This window comes from Myotis lucifugus, unplaced genomic scaffold (genome assembly GCF_000147115.1).
Source record: "Myotis lucifugus unplaced genomic scaffold, Myoluc2.0 scaffold_90, whole genome shotgun sequence".
Classification (NCBI taxonomy): Eukaryota; Metazoa; Chordata; class Mammalia; order Chiroptera; family Vespertilionidae; genus Myotis; species Myotis lucifugus.
The window spans coordinates 226601-244193 of NW_005871138.1; the positions used below are offsets into that span (position 1 = coordinate 226601).

Genomic DNA, 17593 nt, shown 5'->3' on the forward strand with positions numbered 1-17593 from the left:
AGTCCCCCAGACACTCCCCACGCCCCCAGGACTCCATCCTTATGGTGCCAGTACCTTTTGATCAGATGAATTAAAATGTGCCAACATGATCTAGCACTTCCTTTCTTAAACCAACACACACCTTCCCTTTATCCGCTTCTCTCTCCAGCTGTGACCTGGTCTGTGCCTCTGTCTCAAAACCCTGGTTTCCATTCCTTGTCTTCACTTACTCGCCTTCCACCTGGACCTCAGCTGGTCCCAGTCTACGTTCACTCCCACTAACCCACACCAACTGTAACGGCATGGGCTACAATGACCTTTAGTTGTAGCCAGGGAACACTTGCTCTCACAGTGTCTTCTTAGCATCATTCGGAAGCTGTTAACCTTCTAGAAATACTTTCCTCTTGTAGTTTCTTTCAATTCTTTCCCCAAATTCACAATAGCCTCTTCAACGGGCATCTCAAAATGGGACTCCCTGTATCACCCATCTCAGGGTAGGGGTCACTGAGTCACTTGATCACTACAGTCACTCTCTCTCCAGGTCCTGCCAGGCTGTCCCCTGCCTTCACTACCACTGCCTCGGGCCAAGCTCATCCTCTTGGCCTGGGTGACACCACCATCTTCCCACCAGTGCCCCTACCTCCACTCTTGCCTCCGCAGGGCAGCTGAGGGATGCTTTGAGAACCATAGCAAAAGCCTGTTGCTGTCCAGCTCGGAACACGCTGTTGGCTTCATCGCAGTAAGAGTTGGGACCCCTCCTCTGCTGCCAGGTCCCCCTCACCCGGCTCGCACACTCCACCACACTGGTCTCCCGAGTGCTTGCGTACACCAATATTTTTGCAACTTGGGTCTTTGCAGTTGCCCCTCCCTTGTTTTGGAACGCTCCACCACCGCTCTGGTCACTGTCAGCTCCTAGGCCTGCCGGCCCATCTGGGTGGGTGCTTTACCTCTTCTCTAGTTTCTCTGTTCCGCTCTCTGCTTGATTTCCTTCAGGACCCTGACCCTCTTCATCACCATCATCCTGTCTGGTTGTTTGTTTGTTGCCCATCCACTAGGACAGACTGTGTGAGAGGGTTGAGACTTTGCCTGTCTTGCTCTCTGGGCCTGGCACAAGGTCAATGCCCACTGAACACTTGGGTTAAAGAAGAAACGAATGAATGGAGAGTGAATGAACAAGTGAGCACTCTACACAGCCTCCCTTTGTGGGTCGCCAAGGTTCCATCCGGCAAAGGGCACGATCCGTGAGGCGCCTTCACCCAACGCGAAGTGGCCACGGCCTTTCACGTTCTCCAGCGTTATTAAGAGCCGGTTTTCCTTTTTTCTCCTGCTTTCTGCTCACCCACGAGTCTATATCTGGCAGCGGGTGTGGGCCAGGGTCTGCAATGCATAATGGTGTGAGGGGGGCACTTGAGTTTGCCATGAGCGCCTGTCAGTGCCGTATGGAATGGAGAGGGTCAGTGGGAGTGAGTTCGCATTCTGACCCCATCGCTCAGTAAGTGTGGGATCTGTGGTGAGTTAGTTGCCTGTTCTCTTTAGAGCTTAGCAGGAAATGGTCCTGGACTCGGCCTCCACGTGACTACTGCACAGGCTGTCGTGGCATAGTTTGGGGACACATGTCCATCATCGGTATCCTGGGGCTGTGGTCAACGGTCACTTGACAGGCACACAGTAGGTGCTTCTCCTCCTCCCCACCCCCGCAACTGGGGCTCTTCCCAGTTCAATTAGACAAACAAAAAACAGAGATGTCTGGACTCTCCAAACAACATTTTCCATCTCGAAGGCCCTCCAAGTTAGTTCATTGTGGTCTGTGTGTCTGACAGGCCATGTGGCTAAGCCGCAGGTCCCATCCCCTCTTGCATATGCCCTTGCAGACCAGACCCTGCCATGCCCACTGCGCTGGTACCCCCAGAGCCCCTGGCAGGGGTGGCTGGTCCCAAGCTGCTGCAGAAAACCAACCTGCAGAGAGGTTGGGCAGCCACACGCCTTTGGACCTGGGACATGGAGAAGCGGGAGACAGGCTCTCAGAGACAGTTCTTTGCCCAGTGCCCAGTTTGGGTTTTTCCTTGACCCAGACATCGTCTGAGTATTCTCCCCAGGAACAGTTGGCTAATGGCTTGTGTTCTTGCTTAGAATTAACAGCCACCTTGTGTTTCTGGTATTTATTTTTCAGTGGGGCCAAGCTGGCCGCCTCCCAAGATGAGCCCCCTTGGGGTTCTGGGCAGATGTGCCCAAAGGGATGCCACCTTCCCCACCTCCCCACCTTGGGGAAGTGGGGAGGTCAGGTGCTCACCTTGAGTGTCTTGTCCTGGCTCTTGGCGGACTCCATGAGCAAGTAGGCCCCTTTGCTGTCGCACAGGCGGTCAGCAGAGCCCTGGAGCAGCAGGAAGGGCAAGGTCAGCTTGGGGAAGGCCCGCTCCACCCTGGAGACAGCATTGAGCAGCTGCATGCCGAAGCTCACTTTCATCCCTGCCCGGCAGATGAGGGGGTCCGTGTTATAAAGGTCGACCTGAAGAAAAAAAGAGAGAGGTTTCTATCATTAGTTCAGGGGTGGGGGACTTCCCTATTGTCTGTTAGATCTTCCTTCTGCTTTGGCCTGAACAGCTGATTCCATCAGTCAGCTCGGTCTGGGGCGCAGGCGCCTGGCCAGCCCTTCCATGACCCAGACCGGCACTGTTTTGATGCCTCTCTTCACAGGCTTTGTTCTATGCAGCCCACATTCACACACGTGCCTACACACAGTTCCCAGTGCTAAGGTGTATATTTTTATATAGGCACCATTGTATTGCTTACAGATTTGGCTCAGGAACAGCTCTGAAGGTATTTTGGTGTGAGTCGCGTGGATTTTGCTTTCTCTAAGCCTGTCTTCCCTTGCTTAGTGTCCACCTGGTAGAAGTGGGTGAGGGCACACACAACACGCAGGGGCGAGTCACCACCCCATGGGCTTCCGGAGGAACCAATTCCAGGGCAGGTCTGGGCTGTGGTGGGCTCCAGTCTCCATGTCCTCTGGGCTGCAGAAGGCTGCCTGCCACCCAGACAGGGATGCCCACTGCCTCTCCAGGGGACATGCCCAGAGGCTGGGTCCTCCCTCCTCCATCATCAGGTTTCCCAGGACCCAACTCTAACACCGCCCCTGCTTATGTCTCAGAATCCGACCCAGCCTTCCACGAGGCTACCCTGACACCCTCTCCTTGTTTTCCCTGGCTTCACGCCTCCTGCCTCTAAGGGAACAGTGAGTCGCCTGCTCACTGTGGCCCCAGGTGGGGCATTGCCCCCACAAAATCTGGGTGAGAAGTCTCTAGAACTCTCTCGGGCTATCTGGGTAGGTGTGAGGCCACAACATCCCCTGTCTCATTTCCCTCATCCTTGCCAGCGGGTTCTTGGCTGGCTGGAGAAGTGCCGCCTGGTGTCGGTATTGGGTAGGGGAGCAGAGGGGCCATGGGAGGAAATGTGCCTCCAGCTGCCCCGTGAGGCTGCCAGAGTGCCCACTGTGTTCCAATCTGATCTGCAATGCAGGCTACACCTCTCTTCTGCTCCCGCCCCTACAGGCCGCAGCTGGAACTCAGATCCACTCCGAGGCGGGAGAGGCGATTCTGGGTCAGCCCTGCCATCCCCGATTCCTCCCCTGCTGGGGACAGAGCAGGCAGAGCAGCCCTTTGTGGAGAGCCACGTGAGGCGGATTAGCACTTCCTGCAGCGGAGCTGGCGTGAATCCTGCAGGGCTAAGGCCACTTGTTTGGGGACTGAGAGGACAAGAGCCTGACAGGGGCGGTGCATGGCCAGAGTGGTTGCTTGTCCAGGGTCTGCAAGGAGCCCTGTTTGGAAGGAGAGCCCTGGGCTTGCAGTCTGTCGAGAACGGAGGCTAACCATGAGAGCAATGGCAACTGTAGCACCGCTGAGCAGACACGGACCCAGCACCGTGTCTGGCATCATGTGCAAGATCTCAGTTAGTGAAAAGAAGAATGGCTAACACTTCTGAGCTCTTTCTTTCCATGTGTGTGCGCTACACTACATGTTTAACCCGATTAACCTTAATAAGCACTCTGTCTGAAGAATGGCTCTCATTATCCTTATTTTGGGAGGAGGAACCTGCCTATTATTCATTACTCAGCTCCTATTCTCCCCTATAGAACCCTGAATGTTTCATTTGGAATACAAGGACCCAGAATAAAGACTACATCCCCCAGCCTTCTTTGCAGTTAGGTCTGGTCATGTGACCACATTCTGGCCAATGGGAAGTGAGAAGTATGCGGTGTGATCCTCCGGTCAAGGCTTGTCCTATTTCCCTCCTCCCACCTACCAGAACACAAGCAGAGTAAGGAGGGAGCTGGGGCCCCAGGGATGACAGCCACACCCCAGAAACAAAAAGCAACAAGATGCAGTGGAGCACATGGAGCTGGTGACACTGGGAAGTCAATAAGCTTCTCTCCTGTTTAATCCCCCATTGTTGCGGTCTGGGTCTCCGTGGGCTGGCAGCCCTGCTAAGAGCACTCCATTCAGTATCGCTGGACCCTGGTTGCAGGGAATGTGTCTTCATGAGCGCACAGGGCCGGAGCCCGCTAGACCACCACCTTCCTGAAATGGCCTGCCCCCTTGCTCTGTTGATCCAAGACATCCTGGCCACACGAGGCCCCTTAGGGAGTTTGTTCTTGGGTCTAATTGCTCTGACGGCCCAAGTGGCTTCCTGCTCTTGGCTTCATTTTCCATGTCGTGGTCACGTAAACCTTGTTTACACAATGGCTGTAGATGGGCCTGGGGAAGGAGCTGCCAGATGTGTCGGGGAAAGGGCAGGCCCTTGGTGGGAGCCACCGCTGGGGCAGAAGGCAAGAGGGACAGAGGGAAAGTGGCGTTTGGAGCAAAAAGGAGGGCCAAACCTCATGGGGAAACTGAAGCTCAGAGGGCCCTAACCCTCCCCTCAAGTAACCATTCTGGCCCAATCACGATGGTCTTTGTTTTATTATTTATGTATGTATGTATGTATGTATGTATATTTTAAATATATTTTTATTGATTTCAGAGAGGAAGGGAGAGGGAGAGAGAGATAGAAACATCAATGATGAGAGAGAATCACTAATTGGCTGCTTCCTACACACCCCCTACTGGGGCTCGAGCAACCCGGGCACATCTGACGCTCAACCACTGAGCCATGCCAGCCGGGCCGGCCTTTTTTTTTTTTTTAAGAGCTTAAGATCTAAAATCACCAAAAGTTCTACTTTCCTGTTGCCCCCAGGAAAGAGGTGGATAGGGCTATCTCTCCTGGACCAGACCCAACCCCAGAGCACTGGTCAACAGAAGAAGCCCATTCAAAGTCAAAGATGAAAAAGTCAGTCCCAAAAGATGACTTCTTATAGGATTCCATTTCTACGGCACTCTTGAAATGACAAAATTGAGAAACGCAGAATAGAAACGTGGTTGCCAGGGTGGGGTAGGGGAAGTGGGTGTGCTACACCAGGGTAACATGCGGCATCTTTGTGGTTATAGGATGTTCTGAGGTCTGATGTACTAATGCCAACTTCCTGGTAGTGATGTTGTCTTATAGTTTTGTAAGATGTCAACATCGAGGAGAACTGGGTAAGGGCCCATGGGATTCCTCTCCATTATTTTTCACAACTACATGTGAATCACTATTACATCAAAACAAAAAGTTTAATTAAAAAAACATATAGCAAAGACCCAGTCTTTGGCACTATCTCTCGCACCCCTCCCCCCATTTCTTTCTTTCTTTCTTTTTCTTTTTTCTTTTTATCACAACTGCTCCTGCTAGCTGAGAACGTGTCCATTGGGGACATGTCGGCTGGACGCTATGGGTCCAGGTCCAAGTGAGCACATCTTTGTTTCAGATGATTGACCTCTGGGGGTGCTGCCACTGGCTGAGACTTGAAGTCTTTTTTTCTTGGGGGGCGTGTAACTGACAATATAAGGGAGACCAGAGGAGTGAGGAGCACCCAGCCCTGATAGTTCCCAGCCGTGATCTGGGCAAGGCTCTTCTCTCCTAGACTCATTCCTGATTTGTGAAATGGGGGTGATAGTGGAAATGCCTCAGAGGACTCCAGGGAGATTCAATGAGCTGATGCAGGCACAGTGCCAAGCCCAGGGTCTGGCCCCATAGCGAGGCTAGTGATGTGTGGGTGCATCTGGCTCTGACCCTGGGGACAAGGAAAGGAAGGTCTCTCTGCCTCGGAGAATTCGAGCCACATAACCTTAGGTGAAGTCTTACTCCTTCCAGGTCTCCGCTTTCCCGCTGAGGGAGCCTCGAAGGTTCCTCTTGGGATTTAAGTTTCACAGGTTGTGAATATTTTCCTGGCCTCCTTCGCGTATTTTAGCGATCCCCAGTACCTTCACTGTTTTCTGGGGCTCTGAGAGCTCTCGGCAAGGTTGAACTTGCCAGCCAGGAACGTGCCAACTGGGGCTGCTGACTTTTGAACACTGTCTCTCTGTGGGGAAGAGACTTTGCCCTAAAGCACAGTAAATATAGTTACAATCTACAGCTGGGAGTTGTCTTCAAGTTGGTTGAGCAACATCTAGGCACCACCCCTACAGTCAAATCCCTTGACCTATTTTTAAAAAATCTGTTCCATGATGGAATGCAAAATTACATTTTTAATTAAAATGATATTTAAAATAACGAACGCACTTAGCCCTTAATTATGTACCAGGTGCTGTGTTGAGCATTTTACTTGCACTTGCTCATTGACTCTTCACAGGAAACCAGTGTAGGGACTATTGTTATTTTCACCATTTCATACACGAGAAGAGGGGCTCACTGGGGCTAGATGACGCCCTCGGGATTACACAGCAAGTAAGGGGCAGAGCCAGGATCAGAGCCTAGGCAGCTGGGCTGCACCATCGTCATTCATAGCCACCCACCATGCTATGCTACCCATCTAGAGAAGAGAAAGTGGAGGTGAGTCCTGTGGACTCGCAGGACAGCCAGGAGCGGTGGAGGTGGCACCTCAGAAAAGAAAACAGCCTTAACTGTTTAGCTCAGTGGATAGAGCGTCGGCCTGCGGACTGAAGGGTCCCAGGTTCGATTCCAGTCAAGGGCATGTACCTGGGTTGCGGGCACATCCCCAGTAGGGGGTGTGCAGGAGGCAGCTGATCGATGTTTCTAACTCTCTATCCCTCTCCCTTCTTCTCTGTAAAAAATAAATAAAGTATATTTAAAAAAAGAAAAGAAAAGAAAGCAGTGGGTCCCTGGTGAGAACCATAAGTATGGAGGCCTGACAGTGAAAGACGTGGTGGGTACCACAGTTGCCACCGTTCACAGAGGGGAGGGGTGCCCTACGAGGCACGACAGGCACGCGCCCTCCTCACATGACACTGTTTACCACTTCACAGAGAAATACAGCCCAGCAGGACTGATCTCCGACAGTTTCCCTTCAGGGACCTACATGTGTCTACAGCTGGGTTTTCCTGACCCTCCTTCCCTCTGACACCCTCCCTTTTCCTATGGAAGCTCATCCTTCCACCTGTGCTTCGCAGACCATCCCAGGACTCCCATCTCCTTCCTCCATTGTTTAGATCTTTCTTAATCCACCTATTCTTACCACAGAGACACCAGAGAGCCTGCCCTGGCATCCTGGAGAGAGTGCACAACGATTCTACCCAAGTGAGCTCTAAAACCTAGAAACCCGGAGGAACCCGACACTGATCGTCTTTGCAGAGGCAATCTCTTCATTTCCTACCTTTGTTTTGAATGGCAAGTTGTTGTGGAAAGACTTGGATGATAGAAAATCCTCTCCTATGTACTGTGGTTTCCATTGCCCATCACGTGGCTGTTCCAGCCCTTTGCTCTTAACTTAATTAACATCTGTTCCTCTTTCAGTCCTTAGCTCAGACTTCACACCTTCAGGGATGCCTTTTTGACTCTCCAAGTTCTCCTGGCTAACAGCCCTTCTCAAGCCTTCCCCTCACCCCTCACTCCTCACCCCTCACCCCTCACCCAGGGGTTTGTGCACCTGCCTGTCTCTCCACTGGAGGGTTGGCCCCTGGGGCAGGGCTCTGTCCTACTTTTGCTGTGTCCCCATGTAGGAGGCCCTCAGTAATACTGGCGGAATGAATGAGCCAGCCTTCCTCTATCCCAGCCCAACAGGAAACACCTCCGGGCCCTGGGAGCCTGGCACTGACCAGATGCATCTGGGAACCTCAGAACCAGGCTCCCTGGCCAGCAGCTGGCAAAGGGGCTCTTCACATTGGGATGATATCCATGGGCCTTAGAAGAAAAGGCCCCTCATTAGTTCATTCAACAAAGAATAATTAGGCACGAAAGAGGAAACACCCCGAAGGTAAGTTCTCTGGAGCCGTTGGGTATTGTTCCCTGTGGCTCACTGGGCTGTGTTCTCCTGAATGTCCAGCCTGTGGAATATTCTAAATGCAAATAATAATTTAGCATAGAAATCGGCTTGAATAGGAAACATGCTGAGCCCTGGAAGCAGCCTTGCCTGCTGTGTGGCCAGTGCCTGCTCCTCTCTTCATGTGTCCCCTCCTCTTGGGTCTGACCAGTTCTCCCCCCAGCTGGCCACGCCCTGAACATTGCGCCCAGATTCCCCTGGACCTGGGAACCCTGCTGGGCTGCCCACCCACTGCAGGGTCAGGTCCATATTCTTCCTGCGGCTTGCAAGGCCACACGTGACGGGCTCCAGCCGCCGCTCGGCCTCCTTCCTCAACACTCCTGCCACCCTTGCACCTGCACCCTCGCACGGCTGTCCCCTCTGCCTTGGCTCCCCTTGGAGTTTCTCCTCTCTTCTGACACTTAGCTCAGCTGCCCCTTCCTCCAGGAAGCCCTGGCCTTCCCCAGGGACACTGTGTGTGCCATCCCGGCTCCGCTCCTCTCACATGCTCAGCTTCTGTACCTGACAACTGGGGGCTGTCCCTGCTGTTTCCAGTTTGCAGCATGCCCTCTCCCATGCCCTGCCTCCTGTCTGCCAGCAAATCCCCACCTCCTTCAAGGTGCAGTTCAGGTGTTTCCTCCCATGACAGGTGCCCACACCAGCAGTGAAACCGGCTCCTGGCTCCCCAGGATCCCGTGGCTTTGCGGACACCTCTTTACAAACGGCTGTTAACAACAGCCCCCGTCTGCCCAGGGTTGATGCTGTGCCAGGCTGCACCCTAGGTCCCCAAGGGAACTGAGCATCAGTGACATGAGTGTGGTTTCCAAGGTCACACTGTGGCACCAAGAGACAGAGCTGGAGAGCTGGGTCCAGACGGGCCTTTTTGCTCTTCCCACAAAGCCCTCTGCCTCTTTGTCCTCTGTGAGGTGTTGATGTGCCTTTCTCCCCTCTGACTGTGACCTCAGAAGACAGGGTGACTTATCTGGTGTCTCTGCCTCCATCTTGGGGCCTGGCCCAAGTCTGTTGACTTGGCACGCTGCCTGCAGGTTGGCAAAGGGGAGATAGGGCCCTGCCTGACTTGGCAGAAAGTCTCCTTGGTTCGCTGGAGCAAAGCAAGTTCCATGTACCAAGAGGCCCAAGTTCCCCCTATGACTGCCAGAGCATGCGCCCAACTCGGGTGGCAAAAATTCCTGAGCCAGTTCCATTTTGGATATAAAGAAGATTCATCAGGATTACCTTATATACATGAATTGTCACGTAATCAAGGGTATGTGAATCACTGATCACGTAATCAAGGGTATGTGAATCACTGAACATTTTCCCTAAGATTACTTTTTGCTATTAAAGCTTAAACTCCCGGACATCCTGGTGGGTCACAGCCCTGGACACGTGGGCACAGGCAGTCTGAACACACCCGCCACAGGGCTCTGGGCCTCCTTCTCAGGGGCTGAGGGTCTTCACAACAAGAAGAGAGGCTGAAAGTCAACCTAACTCACTTCTTTGGGATGGAAGCTCCTGAAATGCAACCCTGGGCCCAGACATAGCTCCTGAGTGGTCACTGAGGGAAGAAGAAAGCAGCAGTCATGTTCTCTACCCAACCTCACCAGCTATGGCTACCTTTTCACAGGCCCAGGGAATGAATAAATAATAAGAGAAACAAGAAAGAATGATGGCATCTTGCAGGACCTCTTCCATAACTGCTGGTCACAAACAGCAAGATCATATGGTCTCAAGTCTTCAAGGTTGATGACAACTAAGGAAATCAGAACGTGGACTAAATAGAGAATAATGATGGGAAATTAAAATTAATTTTTATTGATTTCAGAGAGAGAGGAAAAGAGGAGAGAAACATCGATGTGAGAGCATATCATTGATCAGCTGCCTCCTTCACACCCCCTACTGGGGATTGAGCCCACAATCTGGGCGTGTGTCCTGTCAGGGAATCGAACCGAGTTCATAGGTTGGTGTTCAACCACTGAGCCACACTGGTCGGGCTTAAAAAATATTTTTACAAAAAGAACTCCCACAGCTCAACAACAACAACAACAAAATCAAACAACCTGATTAAAAAGTGGACAAAGTACTTGATAGACATTTCTCCAAAGAAGTTTTATACATGGCCAACAAGCATGTGAAAAGATGCTCAACATCAGTAATCATTAGGAAAATACAAATCAAAACGATCAGGCAATCCCACTTCTGCATATAAACCTAAAGGAATTGAAAGCCGGGTCTCGTAGAGATATTGCACACCCAAGTTCATGGAAGCATTGTTCATAATTGCCAAGAAGTGGAAGCATGGCAAGTGTTCATCAACAGGATTAATGGGTAAACAAAATGTGGTACAGTCATGCAATGGAATATTATTCAGTCTTAAAAAGGAACGAAATTCTGACACATGCTACCACACGGATACATCTAGAGGACATTATCCTTAAAAAAAAAAAAAGGACAAATACTGTATGATTCCACTTATGTGAGGCATCTTAGAATAGTTTGAATTCATAGAAACGGAAAGCAAAATTGGTAGTTGCCAGGAGCTGGGGAGGGGAGGTAGGGAGTCTGTGTTTAATGGGCATAGAGTTGCAGTTTGGGAAGATAAAAAGTTCTGGAGGTGGATGGTGGTGAGGGTTTCACAATAATGTGAATGTACTTAAGCCCACTGAACTGTACACCTAAAAATGGGTAAGATGGCAAATTTTGTGTTCTGTATATCTTAACACAATACATTTTAAAAGATTTAAAATCTATATCTGGGACCTGGAGAGCATTATGCTAAGTGAAACAAGCCAGTCAATGAAGGGAAAAATACCACATGATTTCACTCATTCATGGATAATAAAGACCATTACAAACTTTTGAACAATAATAGATACAGAGGCAGAGCTGCCTCAAACTGATTGTCAAACTGCAGTGGGAAGGCCAGGGAGGGTTGGGGGACAGGAGGGAGGGGAGTAAGAGATCAACCGAAGGACTTGTATGCATCCATATAAGCATAACTAATGGACATAAGACACTGGGGGGTAATGGAGGTGGATGGTGGGGAGGGTGGCACAATAATGTGAATGTACTTAAGGCCACTGAACTGTACACCTAAAAAAATAAAAAAAATAATAATAATAAAAAAAAGAAACTAAAAAAAAATAAAATAAAATCTATATCTGTATTTATATTTTCGTTTTTAATCATAGATAAAGGGAGTATGGCAGCATATTCCCAATGGGTGCATCCTGGGGGGTGAGGGGGGGAGCGTATGGGTGTGCACTGTACTTCCATATCAACTTCTCTACAGATTGAAAATCTCCATAATTAAATTGGAGGAAAAGGCTGGCTTTGACAATGTTTTCTCATTCTTTACTATGATTCCCTTTGCCAGGAGGAGCCATACAGCCCTTGGGCAGGCTTGTGGCAGGCAGACCCTGTGGTCAGAGGCCCATTTGGGGCTTGGGTCTGGCTCAGCCACTTAGTCAAGCCTTGGCCAGTCAGTTGCATTGGATCCTCATGTAAATGGGGTTAAATCCAATGGCACCTCTGAGAGAGCTTTGCTCAGGCTGTGTTCCCATGTGAACCCTGACAGTCTCTCTAGAGAGTCGCTGGCTTCTGCTGCTATTAAAGTCACTGACTTCAGGAATCTGTCTCTCACGTGCTCCGAGCTGCTTCTTCCAGAGTCAGCAGGAGGAGCGATGGGAGCAGGAAACATCTGGAGTAAGGGGACAAAAAGATCAACAGCTCCCACTTTTCAGGGCACAAGAGCAAGGCAGAGCCATTTGTCAGCTGTCCCCATATGGAGCTGTGCACTTGAAGAAACATTCTAATGGCTCGTTACTTTTTATTTAAGGCTTTAGTAAGTGATGGCTGCCTCAAATGGACAAGTCTCCAGTGGGGAATATGAAGTATTGGGACCGACCTCCCACAGTAAACATGCTTAGGTACTAGATCATATAATCTAGATAGATGGGCACAGGCTTTCACTAATGTTACAATGGCTTCGGCTGTCACGTAACTTACAGTCAAAGATTAAGGCAGTGTTAGCCATGTTCTGAAGGGCCGCCTGTAAAGCAAGTTCCAGGAAAGGTGCTTAAAAAAAAAAGTAGACTTTGCTTGAGATAATAGAACAATATAGTTAGTTAAGCACAAAACAAGAATAGCTTCAACAGTGGCAACAGTCACACGATGTCTAGTTTCTGCTTTACAGCTAACGTGACTGACGCACAATTATGCGATCTTTTGCAGAATCTTGGTTCTTCAACCCAGCACCCCCTGTTCTCACAATGTAATTTTGTGTTGCTGATGTACAGCTTCTTTGTCAAGTAGGAGGAAATAATTCCAGGGCCACAAGGAGAATTTATGAGTTTGTTTTGCAGAAGGAAAGAATGTCTCCAAGGTAGCCGCGACCAGCTGCCGCCGCCCAGAAGTCTGGCTGCACAGAATGTTATCTGTGACTAAAGAAGCACAGACTTCTCTCTCTGTGCCCGGGAACTCCCCCTTCCAGGCTCCCTCGCTGCATAAAAACTCCCTACTTTTGCTTTTTGAGAGGGAGACAGATGGAAAGATCTTGCTCTCCTGTCCTTTGGCTTTGGCCACGTTGAACAAACCTTTCTCCATCTCCAACCGCCGGTGTCTCAATGTTTTAGTTTACAAGTACATCAGGTACACAAGCCCCAATACTGGGAGATGATTTGGTAACAGTATGATTGATGGAGAGTAGTGAGATAAAATTGGCTAACCAAGCTGGGGATATTGGACAGTTAATAACCAGTTCTCGGAGGGGACTGCTGTGAGAGCCAGGTCCCGGGGATGGAGAGGAAGCTGGGCCTATCTTTAGCTGTGGTTATAATTAGTTAAAAGCTTCAGTGTGACCCAGCTTTCCAAGACTTGGCAGGAGCCTTCAAGAGACATGGGCAAGAGCTGCTGGCTTGTGGGTGGGAGACCTGCAGGCTGCAGGGAAGCGGGGGCTGAATCCTTAACCCTGGCACATCTCAAACACTGGGTGGGGTCTGGAGTGGCACCCGCTTATAGAAATGAAATGAAGTGGAGTTGGCCACTCCTCACAGCTCTCACCATATGGCCTGCCAGCGTGACATAAACAAGCTAGGATACTCCTGGTGGGCATCCCAGAGTATTTATAGAGAACAGAGACTTGGCTCTAGAAGACCAAGTACCTCAATATGGAAACAGTGCATTGTCCCCAGTGGAAGGGGTACTCAGAATCACAGCATCTCTTCCTCCCGGCTTCCACCCAGTTCCCAGGCCAAAGGATGAAGCTCGGAAAGAAAGCAATGCATTTCATTCTGTTCATAACTGCATGGTCAGCAATGGTGTGGTGTGAGGGCAGGTGGAGACGCTGAGCAACTCCCCTTTTTACACCCCCCCCCCCCACACACACACACACACTGCCACCCACATCCTTGGCCTGACAACTATTAGGAGCATTCAAGGCTTTTCAGAGTGGGAGGGATTCAGCACATTCCGAGGACGAAATGATTAATATGTCAGCACTCCAGTGTTCTGATCAGGGACTCTAAATGTGTAGACAAACAAAAAAAATGTCTGAGTAGCAACTTCTTTGTTCCCAGCATTTTGGTGCCAAGAGCACTTGGCTGGGAGCAGAGAGGTTTGGGCTCAAATCCTTACTGAGTAGCTGTGTGACCTCGGGGAAGTAACCTGCCCGGCCTGGGCGCAAGCTTTCACAAATGCAAATGCCGGTGATAAGACTGCCTTCTTGGAGCTGCGGGAGACCAAAGGGTGAGTCTGACAGAGAAGAAGGGTGCAGCCACCGAGCACAGGTTGTGCTGAGACAATCCAAGCACTTTCTGCATTGCTCCCGGAGGCCATGCTGGCCGAGAGAAGGTGCACCTGTGGGCTGGCAGCGTGAAGCGATGCTGGTGCTGCTGGTGAAGGGCATCATGCTGATAGTCCTGGGCGGGTTGTGGGGATACTTGCCACAGCAAACCCCAAACAAACACCCTGCTTTTGACATTCGAATGGCAGAACCAGCCTGTTTCCCCAGAGACAGCCTTCCAAAGAGTCTGCCATCCGCCACCCCCTGGCCTGCACCCGTCCTCCGTCCTCCGAGGGCCTGCTTTAGGAAGCTCGTTAGGCAAACGTTTCTTCTCTTTTGAGGCTTTTATCACCGCAGGGCTCCATGGGAAATATCTTAGCTAAAGCTGTGCCTTAAGACACCCCGATGTTAGATCCCAGGCGGTGCCTTTTCTGAGCACATTCCCCTCTGGGCGTTGCTATTTTTAAAGCTCAGCACAAGGTTGAAAGGGAGTCTCAGAGTTGGACATGTGAGAGGCGAGTTCTCTCTGCCGAGAATGGAAATGCTTGCTCCTATTCATTCCAACAGGAGTTCAGCTTTTTGCTGACCAGCCACCAACCACCTCCCTCCTCTAAGTCTTCATAGCAGGGACATTTATTAGTGTTTCTTTCCTTTTTAAAAAAATATATTTTTTATTGATTTCAGAGAGGAAGGGAGAGGGAGAGAGAGATAGAAACATCAATGATGAGAGAGATTCATTGATCGGCTGCCTCCTGCACGCTCCCACACCCCCTACTGGGGATTGAGCCCAAAACCTAGGCATGTGCCCCTTGTCCAGAATTGAACCTGGGACCCTTCAGTCCGCAGGCCAACGCTCTATTTGCTAAGCCAAACCAGCTAGGGCTATTAGTGTTTCTAAAGAATCACTCCATTTACCTGACCAGTCAGAAACCTGATATGTAAGGGCGTGCAACCCGAGATCCCAGGGGAGACCCGGTGCTGTATATTCACACCCGACTCTTCTGTGTGTTTAAGGCCTTCAATGGAATTTTCCACTATTTCAAAAATGAGATAAAAACCCTGGGAGTTGCTAATTTTAAACAAAGAGGGTTTGGAATAATTTCATTATCTCTTCTCCCCCCCCTCCCCCCCACTTCCTTTATGCTCAAGTTCTTTCAGGTGGTGAGATAAATGACTAGATTTGCACCTGGATGTTTCCTCTCAGAGATCTCAGAGGGAGGGCCCTCTCTCTTAACCTGTTGTTGTCCTAGCACAGCTGCTGCAAAAATAATTGGTTTTCCTAGAGATTGCACATTCAAGCCGGGGCCGTTATGGAGGATGCCGGCAGGTGGGGAACCCATCACAAAGCGAATCTGCACACAGAGCAACGGCCTCCAGCCACAGGCTGTGTGGACCAGTGATTATAAAACAGGAAGAAGCCCTGGCCGGTGTGGAGCGTCCATCGTCCTGTACACCAAACGGTGGAAGTTTGAGTCTCTGGTTAGGGCACATACCCAGGTTTTGGGTTCCATCCCCAGTTGAGGCACATGAAGGAGGCAACCCCCCCCCCCTTCCTCTCTCTCAAATCAATAAATTAAAAAAGTAAAAATAAAAAACAGAAAAAAGAGCATAATTATTGTAAATACTAGTTGGAAAGAGGCACCCAAACATGGACTTTTGAACCAAATGGGTTCAAATCCCAGCTCTGCCCCTGACTGACTGTGCAACCAGAGACGAGTTATTTAAGCTCTGAGCCTCAGTTTCCACTCTGTGAAATGGGGTTAATGTTGGTCGAATTCACGTCAGGATTAAATCAAACAGCACATGCTTGCCTTTGGTCTTCTGGGTCCTAAAGTTGTGCCTTTTCAACATACAGAACTGCCTTTTGGAGTTACACATTCTTTCCCTTTACTCACATATTCTTTGACCCTGGTCAATTTTGGCCCCAAGACGTGGGTTTGGGAGGCACTGTGGGTTTTAAAACTTAGATTAAACTAAAATTGACTGCGGACGACTTAGGTGGATCTGATAGCCTCTGGCTCCCCACAGACCCCACCACTCCTTAGCAGCGGTTCTCAACCTGTGGGTCGCGACCCCTTTGGGGGTCGAACGACCCTTTCACAGGGGTCACCTAAGACCATCCTGCATATCAGATATTTACATGACGATTCATAACAGTAGCAACGTTATAGTTATGAAGTAGCAACGAAAATAATTTTATGGTTGGGTCACAACATGAGGAACTGTATTTAAAGGGCCAGAAGGTTGAGAACCACTGCCTTAGAGCCTCACACCAGCCTAATTCATAAGGACCTCCTGGCCCTGCAAGCCTGGGAGTTTTAACCAGATCAAGAATGTCTCCTTTAGCCCGACTGGCATGGCTCAGTGGCTGGGCGTTGACCTATGAACCAGGAGGGTCAATTCCCGATCAGGGCACATGCCCGGGTTGTAGGCTCGAGCCCCATTGTGGGACGTGCAGGAGGCAGTCAATCAGTGATTCTCTGTCATCACTGATGTTTCTGTCTCTCTCTCCCTCTCCTTTCCTCTCTGAAATCAATAAAGAAAAGTATATTTTTAAAAGTTAGAAAAAGAGAATGTCTCCTTTGTACACATTGGGGACGATTCGAATTTAGTTGCCCGCTCCCTAAGTGACTCTCGGAGGCCCAGGAGGTCCAATTTTATAATAAAGTTGAACTCCAACTGCTCAAATCCCAAGGAAACCGGGGGAAGCTAGAGTGCCCATTCCGTTTTACGGGGTCCTTAGGAAGCCACCGCTTTCATGATTTCAAATCCCTGAGGCAAATGGGAAGCTGAGGCAGAAGGTGGCAAAATGAATTGCTTAATCCCGAAGATAATTCCAGAGGCCCAGGTTTTGGCCTGTCCATTGGCTGTAAGTCTGCAGGGGGCTGTTGTCCCACAGACAGAGCAGGGCTGGGGACCACACCCACCTAAGCTCTCAGGCTAATCCCACCAGTGGATGACCCGGCAAGTCCTCCATTCTTGCAGAGCCTCAGTCTGCCATCTGGGGCTGCCTTGGAGGGTAAGCACATGCACCCACCTGTGTACGGAGCACTGAGGCCCAATCAAAGGCAGGACAGGGGCTGGCCTTGCACTAAACTTTGGGAGGTGGGTTGGTTCACTGAGCGGTGTCTTAATAGATGAACCCCACTTTCTGGGGGTTTGAACTCTGCTCAGACCCAGTGTCTCAGGCACACTGTTGATCTTCTTTGTTTTGTTCTGTTAAACCTCACCCAAGGATATTTTTTCTATTGCTTTTTAGAGAGAGTAGAAGGAGGGAGGGAGGAGGGGGGAGGAAGGGAGAGGAGGGGGGAGAACGGGGGAGGAGGGGGGCAAGGCGGAGGGAGGGAGGGGGAGAGGGGGAGAGAGAGAGAGAGAGAGAGAGAGAGAGAGAGAGAGAGAGAGAGGCAGATGAGAGAGACACATGGATTGGTTGCCTCCTCCATGAGCCCGCCCAGGCCTGGGAATGAACCTGTAACCCAGGTATGTGCCCCTGATCAGAATGGACC

The 17593-nt window shown here is 50.4% G+C and overlaps 1 protein-coding gene across 3 annotated transcripts in view; it reads right to left on the minus strand.

Moving 5' to 3' along the window:
* The window catches only part of MGLL (monoglyceride lipase), a 102431-nt gene that overhangs the window by 1438 nt on the left and 83400 nt on the right, over positions 1-17593 (minus strand). For all 3 annotated transcript variants that reach the window (XM_006091300.3, XM_023756143.1, XM_006091298.3), the window contains exon 7: positions 2270-2485. In XM_006091300.3, coding sequence (XP_006091362.1) covers positions 2270-2485 — 216 coding nt within the window. The remainder of the gene's footprint in view (positions 1-2269; positions 2486-17593) is intronic.